General features: G+C 39.7%; 1 protein-coding gene across 1 annotated transcript; it reads left to right on the top strand.

Annotated features, from left to right (window-relative positions):
* Positions 1-776: 776 nt before the first annotated feature.
* LOC311271355 (uncharacterized protein) lies at positions 777-16,211 on the top strand. The gene is made up of 28 exons (XM_084376970.1): positions 777-1,155; positions 1,687-1,891; positions 1,991-2,072; positions 2,159-2,281; positions 2,495-2,592; positions 2,669-2,841; positions 2,936-3,079; positions 3,155-3,358; positions 3,475-3,561; positions 3,778-3,944; positions 4,127-4,248; positions 4,667-4,767; positions 5,834-6,004; positions 6,113-6,280; positions 7,824-7,988; positions 9,105-9,309; positions 9,415-9,496; positions 9,580-9,702; positions 9,809-9,912; positions 10,420-10,592; positions 10,827-10,970; positions 11,296-11,499; positions 11,786-11,872; positions 12,033-12,199; positions 12,289-12,410; positions 14,136-14,236; positions 15,265-15,435; positions 15,521-16,211. The coding sequence occupies exons 1-28, from the start codon at positions 1,009-1,011 to the stop codon at positions 15,698-15,700; spliced, it is 4,020 nt and encodes a 1,339-aa protein (XP_084233096.1). The 5' UTR covers positions 777-1,008; the 3' UTR covers positions 15,701-16,211.
* Positions 16,212-16,313: the final 102 nt, after the last annotated feature.

Genomic DNA, 16,313 nt, shown 5'->3' on the forward strand with positions numbered 1-16,313 from the left:
ATGAAAGACGGCAAGTTTCTGTCACATATGTTTTCTTCAAACTATGAAAAAGAAGGGCCTTTGGAGAGTTTTAACTCAACAGCCCTCCAATGAAGCCTACCTTCATGAAGGTTATAATGTCCGTTGTTAATTTAACTGACTGATGACCTGCTCACTGATAGGGGATGGTCATTTTTATGACTATCCTAATATTAGAATTGCAAGGCTGTAACTATCATCTGCATACAGTAAGTTCAACCTGTGATGATTTTTTTAGATTGTGTTCAGTGTCTGCATTTGATAGCATGAGGCAGTGTTTTGGACTCCTGCCCCAACGCACCTGATTCAGATGAATGAGTCGTTAATCCGGCTTCAGCAAAGCTATTTATCCTAATGATTTAAATGTTTCAACAGCCAGCTCTGTCTTCGTGCATCATCCGTATTAATAGAATCAGTTTCTCACAATGCTAAAACAAATATATAATAATACAAAATATATATAAATGTAAATATGATCATCCTAAACATACAGCTTGTTTTAGCTCATCTAAATCATAAGCCTGCTGTTTGTTCTTTGCAAAATATGGGAAGTGTGAAGCTGGAGCAAACCCCTGCAGCTCTCATAAATAATTTGGGTAATCCAATAATTAGGAACATGTATAAATGGCACATTTTGATTTAAGAACAGAGCAAAAAGTCATTGCCTAGAATTTGGATACATTTAAGACCAAAGTTTTGCTCTGAGCCCTTTTGCAGGAGAACTCACTCTGAGGTGTCAGCACTTTTGTAATCAGGGAATGTCCAACACCTGTGACTGCTGTTCAGTTGCTCAAGTGATGCTGGGGTCCCTGCCAGTTTTGTTTAGTGATTCAAATTAAAAGGTTCGCTCTCTCTTCAAGGAGTTTCAGAACCTCTATATGATTGTGCATGTTTAATGCCGTGATATTTGACAGTTTTGGAGTGGATTTATGGACGTCAGTGTTGGGATTTTGCCTTCGCGTTTCTAGGTTGTTGTAGCTAGCCGGGATTATGGCAGCGTACACTCTGGAAGTGACTACAGGAAGCATGCCGCATGCAGGCACATTTGATAACTTGTTTGTCACCCTGATCGGTACTGAGAGCCAATCTGAGCCCACTCAGCTGACCAGATTTGGATTGGATGAAAAACCCGGAAAGGTTGGTTGCCAGAACTGCAATATATGTTTTTGAAAATTTGTTGACTAACCTTAATTTTGGGCCTATTACGTTTCTTTCTTCTTCTTTTTTTTTAATGAGCTTTGTATAGGGAATATTTGTATTCTGTGTTTTGCTTTACAGTAAAAAGAGCTTTTTATGTTAATCTTTCATTAGTTTGGCTGCTTGATTTTATATATGTTAAAGATAAAATATGTAACATTTCTGCATTATGTTGTACTCGACTAAATATAACTTACTGTTGTACATTTAGTTGTGTTGTGTACTGTTAATTATCCAAAACATTTCCGGAAATGTTCAAACCTAATGCCTCATTTGACTCTAGGTAACGATGTGTTTGTTTGCTCATGTCATTATAACTTCCGGGGGACACATCAGCTGATATGTCAGAGAGTGAGGAAGGAAGTTGGTGAACGCGAATAAAACTTTTTTGATGAAGAAAACAACTCCCATGATCCCACGCTTCTGTGTGTTTTTTAATATTTCTGATTGTGTCATCCTTTCCATCCACAGGTGGGAACATATTCTGTGACAACGCTTTTTTCTTTAGGATGTCTTCTCCTCCTCAAGTTGGAGAAAGATCCGTTCCATGAATCCCCGGAAAGGGATTGGTTTTGCTCCAAGATTGTGGTGAAGACGCCAGAGGAGGATGAAATTCTGTTCCCCTGTCACAGATGGTTATCCAGGGGCGAGTTAGTGTTGTTGAGAGGGGGGAGGGGTTAGTATTTTTACATCATGTACATCTTTAAGCATTTGTTTTGTCACATGGCTGCGAAAACCAAACATGATGCAATATGTTGGGTTGTGGTCCACACAGCTACAAAAGCCTTCGAAGATCTCCATCCTCGACTACTAGAGCAACGGAAAAAAGAACTGCTCCAACAGAAAATAACATACAAGTGAGTTTCATTTATCGATTTAAGTCTATGAACGTTGACTGGGTTTCTTCTTCATGACTTTTTCTATTTCCTTCTCCCCTCCACAGATGGTCTGAGTATGCAGATGGAATGTCATACGTGTTAAACATCCCCAATCCAAGAGCTGTTCCTACAGAAATCAGCTACTCGCAATCAAAAGCTTTTCAATTTGAATCCCGAAGACAAAACATGTAAGTGGTGCAGAAGAGTATTAGGGTTATTACAATAATGATGATGATGATTGAGTTTTGACTTTTTTCCTTCTTCCTTTTTATACCCTGGCCGTAATTGTCTTCAATACTAGTGCTATAGCTACCATTATTCTAAAATATCCATCTTGGAAAGACGTCCACAAATAAATAGTGCAATAAATCAGTTGCTTTTATCTATTTTGCTTCATCCAGAGGATCTGTGCTCAAACTGAGAGGTCTGACCGATGAGCCATGGGAGAGCTTCGAGGCCATGAAGGAGTTCCCCTGGTTCAAAGACTCCCCCTTGCTCGGTTGGTGTTTCTGCAGCGTATTTTGTCTACTTTTCTGTAAAAATGTCTGGTTAAACAGATAATTTATTATCTCCAGAGTATGTGTCACAGCACTGGCAGGATGACGACTTTTTTGGATACCAGTTTCTTAATGGCGCCAACCCCCATTCGATCCAACGTTGCTCAACGCTTCCCTCCAACTTCCCTGTCGCGGAGGAAATGGTGAAACCTTTTCTGGCCAACGGAGGCTCTCTGACTGCAGAGATGAAGGTACAAAAGAAAAAAATATTTCCTGTTTCCTGTCTTAGATGGTACTTTCCCTTGCCAACCAGCCTTACATCAGTCATTTATTTTTTTTCTCCAGAAAGGGAATATATTCATCACTAATTACAAGATCATGGACGGTCTGCCAACAAGAGTTATTGATGGTAAACTGGCAGTTCTGACTGCTCCTCTCTGCCTGCTGTACCTAAATCCAGAGAAGAAACTACAACCCATCGCAATTCAGGTTTCTTTTTGTATTTTCCAATTTGACTTGTTACATTTTTATTATTACCAAACGTAACCACGTCTCCTCCCTCAGCTCGGTCAGCAGCCCTCAGAGCAGAACCCCATTTTTCTGCCCAGTGACTTGAAGACTGACTGGCTGCTGGCAAAGATATTTGTGAAGCATACAGACAGTTTCCACGTTCAGTTGCTCACCCATTTGCTTAACCCACATCTGCTGGTAGAAGTTTTTGCAATGGCGACTCTTCGCAACCTCCCAATGATTCACCCCCTGCACAAGGTAGGCTGGCTTTTTTTGTGTGTGTATATATATTTTTTTTCTTAACTGGAGTGCAGGCTCAACTTCATCCTCTGATTTAATTCATGATTGTCACCATCTCTTCTCCCTCCTAACAGCTGCTGATACCCCATCATCGTTATACTCTCCATACAAACATCCTTGGTCGTGCTCTTCTTTATGGCCCTGGTAGATTCCTTACAAATGTATGGCTTTAACTCTCTTTCCGACATACTTTCAGCTGAAAACCTTATATTAGCCACGTTTATGTTTCACAGATGTGTGTTTTTTTTTTTAAGTGACATATTGACATAATAAACTTAAATACTGTGACCATGACCATTAACATGGTGGTGTTTTTTTAAGTTTGTGTATCTTGCTGAGAATATTTAAAAGCCAATAACTGGTTATTTATTTGTCAGAGTTCACTTGATGTGGACGGACTAATAGAATTATTCAGAAGGGGCTTCTCCCAGACCAACTACAGCTCCCTCTGCCTGCCTGAAAACATTGCAGCTAGAGGAGTGGAGTCCATCCCCAACTTTCATTACAGAGATGATGCACTGAGGCTGTGGCGCATCATCAACAGGTATGAAATTTATGGCACAGTAGATAAATGAAACAACAAACAACTTTCAAGATATTTTCCATTTACAGGAACCGATATACAACACTAAAAAGGGGTAAAGGGGCGTAAAGCATAATGGGTCACCTTTTAACCTTGAAATAAATCTAACATTCTGATACTGGTATATTTTTCGTTGTCCTCAGCTTTGTCAAGGCAGTGGTGGCATACTATTACCCATCTGACAGTGAAGTGGCTGCAGATTCTGAGCTCCAGGAATGGATCAATGAGATCTTCTACTATGGATTTCTGGGAAATGGCGACTCAGGTATCTTACTTGTTGCAATTGGTCTGCTAAGTTCTCCTCCTCAAACGTGCTTGAATAAATGTTTAGTCTGTAAAAAACTGAAGTCCCAGTTCTTGAAGGAAGACGGTAGATATTACCTCTAGGTTTTCACACGTGATGTAAGCCCATTAGCCACAAATCATGTGTACTTTAAATGACTGCTAACAAGCATACCTTAATTTTCCAGGCAGCTTTTGGTAGGTTTGTGAAAATCAACTTACACAGATCCAATCCATCATTTCTGAAGTGTTTATCAGGGTTGCAGGAGAACATACACGTTGGCAATCGCAGGGCTCAGACATTATGACATTTTATACTAATTGGATACAAACTGTACAAAAAGGGGGGATGAGACACTTGTAAGAAATAACTCATATTAACACTATAGAATTCCTGACAGGAATCCCTTCAAGCTTTCAAACTGTGGAGGAACTAATCAAGTTTGTTACCATGGTGATCTTCACGTCGTCAGTTCAGCATGCTGTAATTGGCAATGCACAGGTAAACATTTTTGTGATGCTGAGAATTAACACCCGGTGCTGGATTTTCTAACAAGAATATATGGCTAAGGAAGGAATAATAATGCAATAATTTAAAAAAATATCACCCGTTCCATCTGTATTCTTTTATTAAAAACTATAGACCACATTCACACGGCTGCCATTTTCCTCTGACATCACGCTCTGGGCGGGAAGCTCAAATGTCGTACGAGATAGGATATCTCTCAAATTATCGTTACACCGCTTCCTAATTGATCAGCAACTAAAATAACAATGGATAGTGAGAATCCATTGAGATATCCAGCCATATTTCAAGGTAAAACAAGATATTTGATAATATCCCATTAGTTTCCGTTAGACAACAGCTAACGTTACCATTCAGCCACCTCCTAGCTAACGTTAATGTTTGATGGTGTTTTATGATATAAAGGAAAAGGTGGAAAGTAACTCTAAAATATCAATTGACTCATCTTTGACACATTTATTTATGCTTGGAAATAGAACACACTCTAAGTGGTTGAATTCTAACGTTAGCTAATGGGTTATCAAATATGTAGTTTTGTCTTGAATTATGGCTTGATTACCCACCAGATATTTTAGAAATTAAGCCTTTTCTATTGCATCGTGTAACTTGTATCAAACCAATGTTAGCTGGCTGTTCAATGCTAACATTAGCCTTTTACTAAGAGAAGGCATTGGGTTATTAAATATGCTTTACCTTGAAATAAGTGGTAAATTTATAACAATTTGTCAGATTGCCTACCTTTTTTATGACTTGAAACCTTGAACAGGGCAGCATAACATTTTCCCCACATTTTAGCTTCCCACCCCTACCGTGATGTCGGGGGAAACGGCTGCCGTGTGACTGGTCATTTGGTCATTTGGTCATTGGTTGTACATTTAGGTTATAATACTGTACCTCCCTTCCCTTAAACAGTAGGTGAATATTTAAAAATGTGAAGAATAGTTTGACATTTTGTAAATATGCTTATTGGTTTTGTTGCAGAAAGTTGTATCGCTCAAGGTCAATAGCGCTTGTGTTAATTGCTGCTGTACGTCTTCTAAAGTTTGACTTTCTAGGTTGGATTCCTAACGGTCCAATGATGCTGAACCAAGCTCCACCAACAACAAAAGGACAGTCGAGCATGGAGACCATCTTTGCGACTCTGGCATATAAACGATTTACAGCACAAAGTGCATCTGTTTTGTGGCTTATCAGCAGGAAATATGATGACTTTGTAAGTTTGACATTAATCAAAACTGACACAGGTGCAAGTAAGGTCTAGCTGACCCCAACCCCCCCCCCCCTATTCCTTAACATGAAATTTTCTTTTTTTCTATGTCAGACGCCTCTGGGTACTTATCCCGAGCAACGCTTTGATGAGCCTGCAATCTTACAGATGATCAAGGATTTTCAAGCAGAGCTGTCCTCCCTCAGCGCAGATATTAGCAAGAGGAACTCTGAGCTCGAGCTGCCTTATTACTACTTAAACCCTGAAAATATAGAAAACAGTGTAGCTAATTGACCAGGATTATATTGTTAACAGTGTGACAAGCTGTCATATCCTGGTTGTCCAGTGTGATGCTGATATTGTGGATCTGCTGTGGCAGTAATTCATGTCGTGTAACTGATGCGGTTTGTCCTGAAAGTAAAGATTCACACGTTCGTGTGGGTGATGTTCTTTGTTCCATTAGGTGTTGGTTATGTTATTAGATGGTACATCAGGACAGGAAGTCACACTGTACTTTGTTTATCCCTAGCCTTTAGCCAAATGTTAGTATGCTAACGGACGAAACTAAGAACATGGTAAACATGTTACATTTTTATGATCACAAAAATGCTGAAAATTGGATCCGACGATTGCCACTGCTGATAATTGGTCAACCCACAGTATACAGTATATACATTTTAATACATATGTAATTTTATTTGGACCTGTTGATACTACTTTTTTTTTTTTTTTTTTGCTCTAAAATCATCTTTGATACTTAAAGCAACATTATGTAGAAATTGCACCCCCCACAGTTTGAGTGCAACACCAGTCATACATTCAAATCCCAGGTCTGTAACAATTTGTCGACTTAATGTTAATCTTGATGTTAACATGTATGTAACGCTGTGATCCTACCCTCTCACTGAAGTAACAAAGTGTCAGAAACAAGTGATAGGAGGGCAGAGTGGCTGAGACGGAGACACCATTCACCGTATTACAAGCCACTGTACCATCAGAATGGTTTTGAAGCTGATATCTTGAGGCAAAAGGTTACATACTGCTGCTTTGAGTGCATTTAACATGTTACTTTCAGGCTTTCAATCAAGTACTAAAAACCTGTGTGACTTCAACTTTTACTAAAACTTTATCAACTTGGCTAGCCCGGTATTTTTATGAATGGCGATAAAATAAGAACGTTCAATTCACTGTTCCTCCTAATGTCAACACGCACATGCACTGTAGCGTAGGCTGTACTAAGAACAAACAGATAAAGCCGTTCAAGCTGTCACTTAACAGCCGAAGCTGCACCGAGACCAGTTTACATATATTATGGCTAAAGGACTCGTGGCATCTTCCAACAGACACTTGGAACGTTGATAATTTACATGCCTGATTGCTAATCAGTGTTTTGCATAACTGGATCTGGGCTGCTATGAATTCCAGTGAGATAATAATTGAATAAGGCTATACTGTCCACAATAACTTGTCAGAATTACAGGGCTGTATCTAAATGAATTATGGGATGTATGTTCTGTGTCTGAACTATTTGACTGCGCTATCAGGTTCAAAGTAAGCTGCAGCTGCCTGGTGGATTAGTGTTTTAGTATTTTAAGAACATGGACGGAATAATTTGCATATGGTTTAAGCTCCCAATGGTTTGAATTTTCACAAATCATACCTAAATGATCATTTGGACCAAAGGTGGGAGGAGCAGGAGACGTCAAGACATAAAACGGAGCAGAACTGAGGAGCAAAATAAAACTACAAGGTAGGTGATACAAGGTATTTTGCTTGGACAAAATCATTTAGATTTGCTGTTAATTTTATATTCCAGTCCATATAGAATTACTACAGACTGACCATGGCTGAGTACAAGCTAGAAGTGACAACAGGTAACATGATGAATGCGGGAACTTTTGACCACGTATTCGTCACCTTAATTGGAACCGGAGGGAAGAGTGAGCGAACTGAGCTGGACAACGAAGGTGTAGATTTTCAATCTGGGATGGTAAGTTGAATCCAATTGTTGGCCATTGCGCAACTAAATTTTACCACACTTATTTTACTCCACTCCACATGATCAACATGTAAAGGACCCAAATCACTACACTCAAAACATTTGGTTTAAACGCTACCTTTAAGGGTCCCATTTAATGCAATGTTTTTTAGTCATGTTGAGTTGATACGAGTAAATTAAAATAACTTGGATTGATTAAATTACATTAATGCAGACTTGTACATAAACCTTATGTTTGAATTCAATGATTACATATAAAGTTAAAGGGGCACTATGTAGTTTTGGACAGAATTTTTTTTCCCATAACTGAATAAACAAGCTGTTCTCAGAGGAAAATAAGGTCCCCAGAACACTGGTGGAAGCTAGAGAAGTGGCAGGGTCTGCCACATATAAACAAAGTGGAACTGTGTTGTCCTTTAATGTCAGTTTGTTTATTTTGTTTGTTCATTGAAGATCTTTCTCTTCTGATTCAAATTTCCTCCCCAAAACTAAATATTGCACCTTTTAAAGGGGAATTTCTACATAATGTGTTTTTCGAGCTTTAATGTTTTAACTATGATACATAAATCTTAAATAATGTAAAGTAAATATAATGAATCATACATCTTATATTTTAATTCATATACATGGACTCAACGTTATGTGACACTTTACATTGAATTTATTTGATAGGTAAATACTTAAAGGTGCACTCTGCAAGCTAACATCAACATCACCATCTATCAATGTGTATTATCTGTTGCAGATTTAACATTTCTAAACATTTTTTATTTAATCAATGAAGTTCGATAATTGCACAGACTTCCTTTTTGTCTTAATATATTCTTTTTTATTCTCTACTCAACACCCTTGGGTCATATACTATACACAGTAAGCGCAGTGTAGCTTCATATGCTGTTTGATGTTACCATACAAAGACATATTTGAGATGATGCCAACAGGGATGGGATTATTCAACTAGTGTGGGAGTATTGTAGGAGTTTGTACAGTCTTAGTTTTAATATATACTGACGAAAGGCTGTGACATCTGCTGTTTGTGTTGCATTTGCATCGTCCTGGCGTGCACACAGAGAGTAGATAAAATGTACCTCAACCCCTTTTTCCCAGACAGGGATGTACACGCTGAAAACCAGTGCATCTCTCGGGAAACTTCTGCTGGTCAGGCTGGAGAAAGATCCCCTGTTTGTTCTCCCAGAGGACGAGTGGTACTGCTCCAAAATAGTGGTGACGACTCCGGAGGGAGAAGTCCTTCTTTTTCCCTGTTACAGATGGATCTCCAGGGGTGAGCGGGTGGAGCTGAGAGGGGGGAGAGGTCTGTTTCAAATCACCCAAATAATCAGAAAATTATAGGATAACACTCAGCGTTTTATGCTGAACTTTTTATTTATACGGAAGTTATGTTCTTTTTATGTCTTAGCCACGAAGGCTTTTGAGGACGACCATCCCGTGTTGAAGGACCATCGGCAGAAAGAGCTGATAGATAAGAGGAGCTTGTATCAGTAAGTTTTCATGTATCTCCATACAGCTGCAGTTTGTCTTAAAAGCTTATGTGATTTTTTTTTTTCATCCCCCCTTTTTTTAGATGGGAGATTACTGATCCGAAGCTCCCACACTGCAGCGATTTCAAAAATATATCTGAGCTCCCAGCTGAGATTGTCTTCTCTACGTCGAAATTATTGGAAATGCTTTACACAAAAAGAACAACGTGAGTCTAAAACATATTTGTAAGGCCAAGGACTATTTTCCATCAGTCAATATATTCTCTAATTATCTGCATTATGCTCTGCTTTTGTTTTACTTTCTCATTGCAGTGGTGCTGAACTCATGTTTAAAGGGCTGCTTGGCTCCACCGAACAATGGGAGAAAACTGAGGACATAAAAAAAATCTTCTGGTTCAAAGAGACGACGATGTCAGGTGAGGTGGAGTTTTAGTTCTGCTATTTGACTCACTTCAACTCTGTCAGTCTTATAGTTTCATAATAACAGGTAACTGCTGTTACAAGCATACATGTGCCAATAAGTAAACTTAACTAAGCAGCAAAAACATGAAATAATATTAAACAACTGAGATACGTTTTCGTTAGTTTAAAGAGTGCTGAGGTGCAGCTGACTGACAGAAATGGCTACTGCCAAGTACTGTGCCTGCTGCATGGATCATGGCTTACTGCTGTCCTTTAAAGCAACACAATGCAACTCTGGAGAAATTCTGGAGAAAGAAAGTTGATTTCGGAGTTTCGGTCACAGATCTTCAAATGCCAACACTTTGGGTTAATGTTCGGATCCAAACCCAAGGACCCAATTTGGTATTTGACGAGACTAGTGTACCCCGCCTCTCCTAGTGTTAGCTTGGATCAACTACAGCCCCCCGCAACCCTGCAAATGGATGGATGGATTATATTTGCCAATTGCTTTTTTCTTCCAGTTTATGTTAGAGAACACTGGAAGGACGACGACTTTTATGGATTCCAGTTTCTGAACGCAACCAACCCCATCGTGATCGAGCGCTGCTCAAAGCTTCCCCCAAACTTTCCAGTCGCAGAGGAGATGGTGAAGCCGTTCCTGGCAGAGGGAAGCTCTCTGCAGATGGAAATGATGGTATGAAAGATGAGTGGGTTTAAATTGTTTGGAATCTTTTCTTTGGGAGATTATTTGAAGTAAGAGTTGTACAGCAATGAAACATCCTTGTGTATTTCAAGGTCTAAGGCACCAGGCAACAATTTGACTTTTTTCAAATTCTCTTGATTTATTCATATATAAAAAGGTTTTGCCTTCATTCATTCTACACATTGGTGCTTCCTGGTGTTTCTTCTCTCTTTCCTTCTCATACAGAAAGAAAATATATTCCTCTGTAACTTCAAGACGATGGATGGATTGCCCACTAAGGTGCATGATGGTCAAACTCTGCATGTGACTGCTGGTCTCTGTTTGTTCTACATGAACCCAGAAAACAAACTGAAGCCAATTGCAATACAGGTAACCAGGTCACCAGCTGTTGTACAGTGGAGCAAAACAGTAACAGTTTTCATGTTTCATATCGAGAATCCTTGGTATATTCAGAGATTTTAGTGTATACAGTAGTAGTTGTAGTTGGCTGTGAGAATGCTCCACCTTTGCCACAGTAATACTGCGCTTAAGGAACCCTTATAATGTGTTAGCCTACACACAGCTATAGGTAAACTCACTGTTGCACAGTTGTTGTAGCTGTAGGAGGTTAAAAGACCAAAGTTAACTTTTTTACTCCACATTTTTGTATAAAATATCAATTAGTAAAATAAAACATTTCTTTGTCACGTTCCAGCTGCAACAACAACCCTCTGAGCAGAACCCCATCTTTTTGCCCAGTGACTCAGAGACGGACTGGCTGCTCGCCAAGATGTTCATTAAAAATGCTGATTTGATGCGACATCAGTCAGTCTCTCACTTCATGAGAGCTCACCATTTAGCAGAAGTCTTTGCCATCGCCACTCTCCGCAGCTTCCCTGTCATTCATCCTCTCTACAAGGTATAATCAAACAGTTGTTGGATGTTTTCAAAAATTACTTCAGGAAACGTTCATGGTGTCTGAAATCAGAAAGAAATACCATATAGTTAGCTTTGTAACCATGGTTTTAGTTTGTTGTTTTTGTACAGAAAACAAATTATAAAAACTTGAGGTTTTGTTTAATCGTAGTACTTAAAAGGGAACACAGTCAGTCCCATTCTCCTGTTATTTTCAAATGTTTTCATAGAAGTGTTTATTTGACTTTGGTGGTGACACATGCATACTTTGAATTTCTCTTTCTGAACAGCTGTTGATCCCTCATTTCCGTAATACACTCCAAATAAATACCATGGCCAACAATTCTGTTCTTGGACCTGACGGGATTTTACACACGGTATGGATCCTAAACATGTATATTTCTAAACAGTCAGATCTTCATACCAAAATTACAGTCTGTGTAAACCTCATCTACCTTCAGCTTTTCTTTATTTACTGTGATTTTGTGATCCATGAATTTGTCTGATCCTTGTTATTTGTGTATTATGGATTATTAGAGTTCACTTGGATGGGATGGGATGATGGAGCTCATGAGAAGGTCTGTCTCTGAACTGACCTACAGCTCTGTGTGTCTGCCAGAGAACATCGCTGCACGAGGACTGGAGAAGATCCCAAACTTCTACTACAGAGACGATGGCCTGAAGCTGTGGGACATCATCAGCAGGTTAGGTGGCTGCAGAGTGACACAGCCCAAGAACAAATGTAATTAAAATAATGAGTTAAGTTTTAGAAAATGACCCTATTTTTCAACAGCTTCGTGAAGGCAATAGTGAAGCACTATTACCCCTCAGACAGTGATGTCCAAAAAGACACCGAGCTGCAGGACTGGATCAGTGAGATATTCACACATGGCTTCTTAGGAAACAAAGCCTCAGGTATTAACCCCAGTTCTAAAGTAAACACAGCATATACAGTACAGACCAAAAGTTTGGACACACCTTCTCATTCAAAGAGTTTTCTTTATTTTCATGACTATGAAAATTGTAGATTCACACTGAAGGCATCAAAACTATGAATTAACACATGTGGAATTATATACTTAACAAAAAAGTGTGAAACAACTGAAAATATGTCTTATATTCTAGGTTCTTCAAAGTAGCCACCTTTTGCTTTGATTACTGCTTCGCACACTCTTGGCATTCTCTTGATGAGCTTCAAGAGGTAGTCACCTGAAATGGTCTTCCAACAGTCTTGAAGGAGTTCCCAGAGATGCTTAGCACTTGTTGGCCCTTTTGCCTTCACTCTGCGGTCCAGCTCACCCCAAACCATCTCGATTGGGTTCAGGTCCGGTGACTGTGGAGGCCAGGTCATCTGGCGCATCATCACTCTCCTTCTTGGTCAAATAGCCCTTACACAGCCTGGAGGTTTGTTTGGGGTCATTGTCCTGTTGAAAAATAAATGATGGTCCAACTAAACGCAAACCGGATGGAATAGCATGCCGCTGCAAGATGCTGTGGTAGCCATGCTGGTTCAGTATGCCTTCAATTTTGAATAAATCCCCAACAGTGTCACCAGCAAAGCACCCCCACACCATCACACCTCCTCCTTCATGCTTCACGGTGGGAACCAGGCATGTAGAGTCCATCCGTTCACCTTTTCTGCGTCGCACAAAGACACGGTGGTTGGAACCAAAGATCTCAAATTTGGACTCATCAGACCAAAGCACAGATTTCCACTGGTCTAATGTCCATTCCTTGTGTTCTTTAGCCCAAACAAGTCTCTTCTGCTTGTTGCCTGTCCTTAGCAGTGGTTTCCTAGCAGCTATTCTACCATGAAGGCCTGATTCACACAGTCTCCTCTTAACAGTTGTTCTAGAGATGTGTCTGCTGCTAGAACTCTGTGTGGCATTGACCTGGTCTCTAATCTGAGCTGCTGTTAACCTGTGATTTCTGAGGCTGGTGACTCGGATGAACTTATCCTCCGCAGCAGAGGTGACTCTTGGTCTTCCTTTCCTGGGGCGGTCCTCATGTGAGCCAGTTTCTTTGTAGCGCTTGATGGTTTTTGCGACTGCACTTGGGGACACTTTCAAAGTTTTCCCAATTTTTCGGACTGACTGACCTTCATTTCTTAAAGTAATGATGGCCACTCGTTTTTCTTTACTTAGCTGCTTTTTTCTTGCCATAATACAAATTCTAACAGTCTATTCAGTAGGACTATCAGCTGTGTATCCACCTGACCTCTGCACAACACAACTGATGGTCCCAACCCCATTTATAAGGCAAGAAATCCCACCTCACAGGGCACACCTGTGAAGTGAAAACCATTTCAGGTGACTACCTCTTGAAGCTCATCAAGAGAATGCAGAGTGTGTGCAAAGCAGTAATCAGAGCAAAAGGTGGCTACTTTGAAGAAACTAGAATATAAGGCGTATTTTCAGTTGTTTTACACTTTTTTGTTAAGTACATATTTCCACATGTGTTAATTCATAGTTTTGATGCCTTCAGTGTGAATCTACAATGTCAATAGTCATGAAAAGAAAGGAAACTCATTGAATGAGAAGGTGTGTCCAAACTTTTGGTCTGTACTGTACATTTAAACATCATATTAGCCTATAGTATATTGACAGTTTCATTAACTGATAATGATTCTGCTGCCCGCAGGGTTTCCAGAGAGCTTTAATACTGCGGAGGAAGTGACCAAGTTTGTCACCATGGTGATCTTCACAGTGACAGCTCAGCACGCTGCTGTCAATAACGGACAGGTAACCTCGAACCTAATCATTCATCAAACACTTCAAATGTATGGAACAAGCAGCAGATTTGGAATATGATCTATCTATGATTATTGGCCTATCAGTGAGGAAAACATTGTTGGAAACATTGCATTTCTTTTCTCGTTTTGTGTTTTATGTTGTGCTTAATATTACACCCAATTCTTTACAATGGTTTTCCGTTAAAGCTGGTTCCATGACCCTACAATGAAATTTGGGGAACAAAAAAACACCTCTTTGTTCCACCAGAAGAAGCTGCATGTAATCTGATAAATTGCCTCTGGTAATGACACTGGCTGATTTGCATTGTGGGTAATGTAGGCAGCAGGTTTTGAAAAGGAAGAATATGTGGAATATAAAAAGGCGATATCTGGTTCTGCTGTATTGATTTTAATCATTTGTTTTTAAACTGTCCATAATTCTTCCTTTTCTAAAAACTGGTGCCTACATTACCCACAATGCAACTTAGCCACTGAGTGACATCACTGTAGGCCAGGCATGTCCAAACTATTCCACAAAGGGCCGTGTGGCTGGAGGTTTTTTTTCCAACCAAGCAGCAGCAGACCAGACCTGACTCATGTAATCAGCTGATCTCAGTCTTCAGACAGCTGATTGGTCAAAGTGTGTGCTCTTGGGTGGTTGGAACGAAAACCTGCAGCCACACAGCCCTTTGTGGAATAGTTTGGACATGCCTGCTGTAGGCAGTTTATCAGATCACATGGAGCTTCCTCTGGAGCCACAAAAGGCTTTATATTACTTCTTTCACATATGCAGTACCACTCCCCAAGACCTGTAAACACACTTTGATGTGTAAAAATGGAGAAGTTACCCTTTAAGCTTTGATTGAAGATGAACAGAGATAAACTTTACCCCTTTGGCAGATGAACTCCAGCATCAAAACAACAATCCCATTCTACACAGTGAAGCTCAAACATCCAAATAAGAAAACAAGTAAGAAAGGAGACTTAAACAATGACAAAAAAAAATAGTAACACGTGGAAACTTCTTTCATAATCTAGTTTGACTTCCAGTCCTGGATGCCAAACGGCTCGCTCCTGCTGCGCAAACCTCCCCCAACCACCAAGGGCCAGTCAAGCATGAAGACAGTTTTCGAGACCCTCCCAAATGTCGGAGAGACGGTCAAGTTTGCAGCAATGTCGTGGGTACTTTCAGAACAGTACAGTGACGCGGTAAGTTAAGTGATGAATTTGAATGTGCTTTAAAAAAAAATACTGCATCAGACTGATTTTCTGTTTCATTTTGTCATTCTGGCAGGTTCTCTTGGGTACATACCCTGATGAGCGATTTGACGAGCCCGCTCCTAAGCAGATGATCAAGGACTTCCAAGCAGAGCTGTCCTGCCTCAGTGAGGCCATTGCAAAAAGAAACTCCCAGCTCGAAGTACCCTACACATATCTGAACCCCAACCAGATAGAGAACAGTATAACTATTTAACTAAACCTGATGAAGCCATGTTCGCTTTGTGCATTTTTAACAGTGCCCATCCTGTTTGTTAACACCTGTCTTTCATGCTGGGTTGTGTGTTAAACTTTAAATTTGATTTATACAATAGGTGAGATGGTAGAGACAGTTTGTGAAGTGTTGCATGCTGGGAGAAGATGACTATGTTTTGATTGTATCATGTTAAGTGGGGCTTCTTTTGTTCGTTATTTTATTATAACTATAAAATAACTATAAAATCGTTATTTTATAATACAACTGTATTAAACTGTCTCTAATAAAATTGTGTCAAGTGGAAGTATAGGTTCCTCAGCATGTATCTGCTCTCCAGCAACATGGTAGCATATTTTCAGCCTGTCAGTTCGGTGACTGTTAGAGATTATGACATGAATTTATTTCCTTTATAAGTAAGCTGTGTATTAAATTTCTTTTGGACTTTTAATGAATCCAGAACATAGTGTATACGGTCATGGAGGACTGCCTTTGTATAAGCAGGGACCATTATGTTCATTTCCTTTGTTTGCAGCTCAAATTAACGTGAATAAATGACATAATTTAGTATGTGCTGCATATTTACTAAAGATGTAAGAGTCAATACAATTTGAAA

This window comes from Pagrus pagrus, assembly GCF_965226575.1.
Source record: "Pagrus pagrus genome assembly, chromosome: 16".
Classification (NCBI taxonomy): Eukaryota; Metazoa; Chordata; class Actinopteri; order Spariformes; family Sparidae; genus Pagrus; species Pagrus pagrus.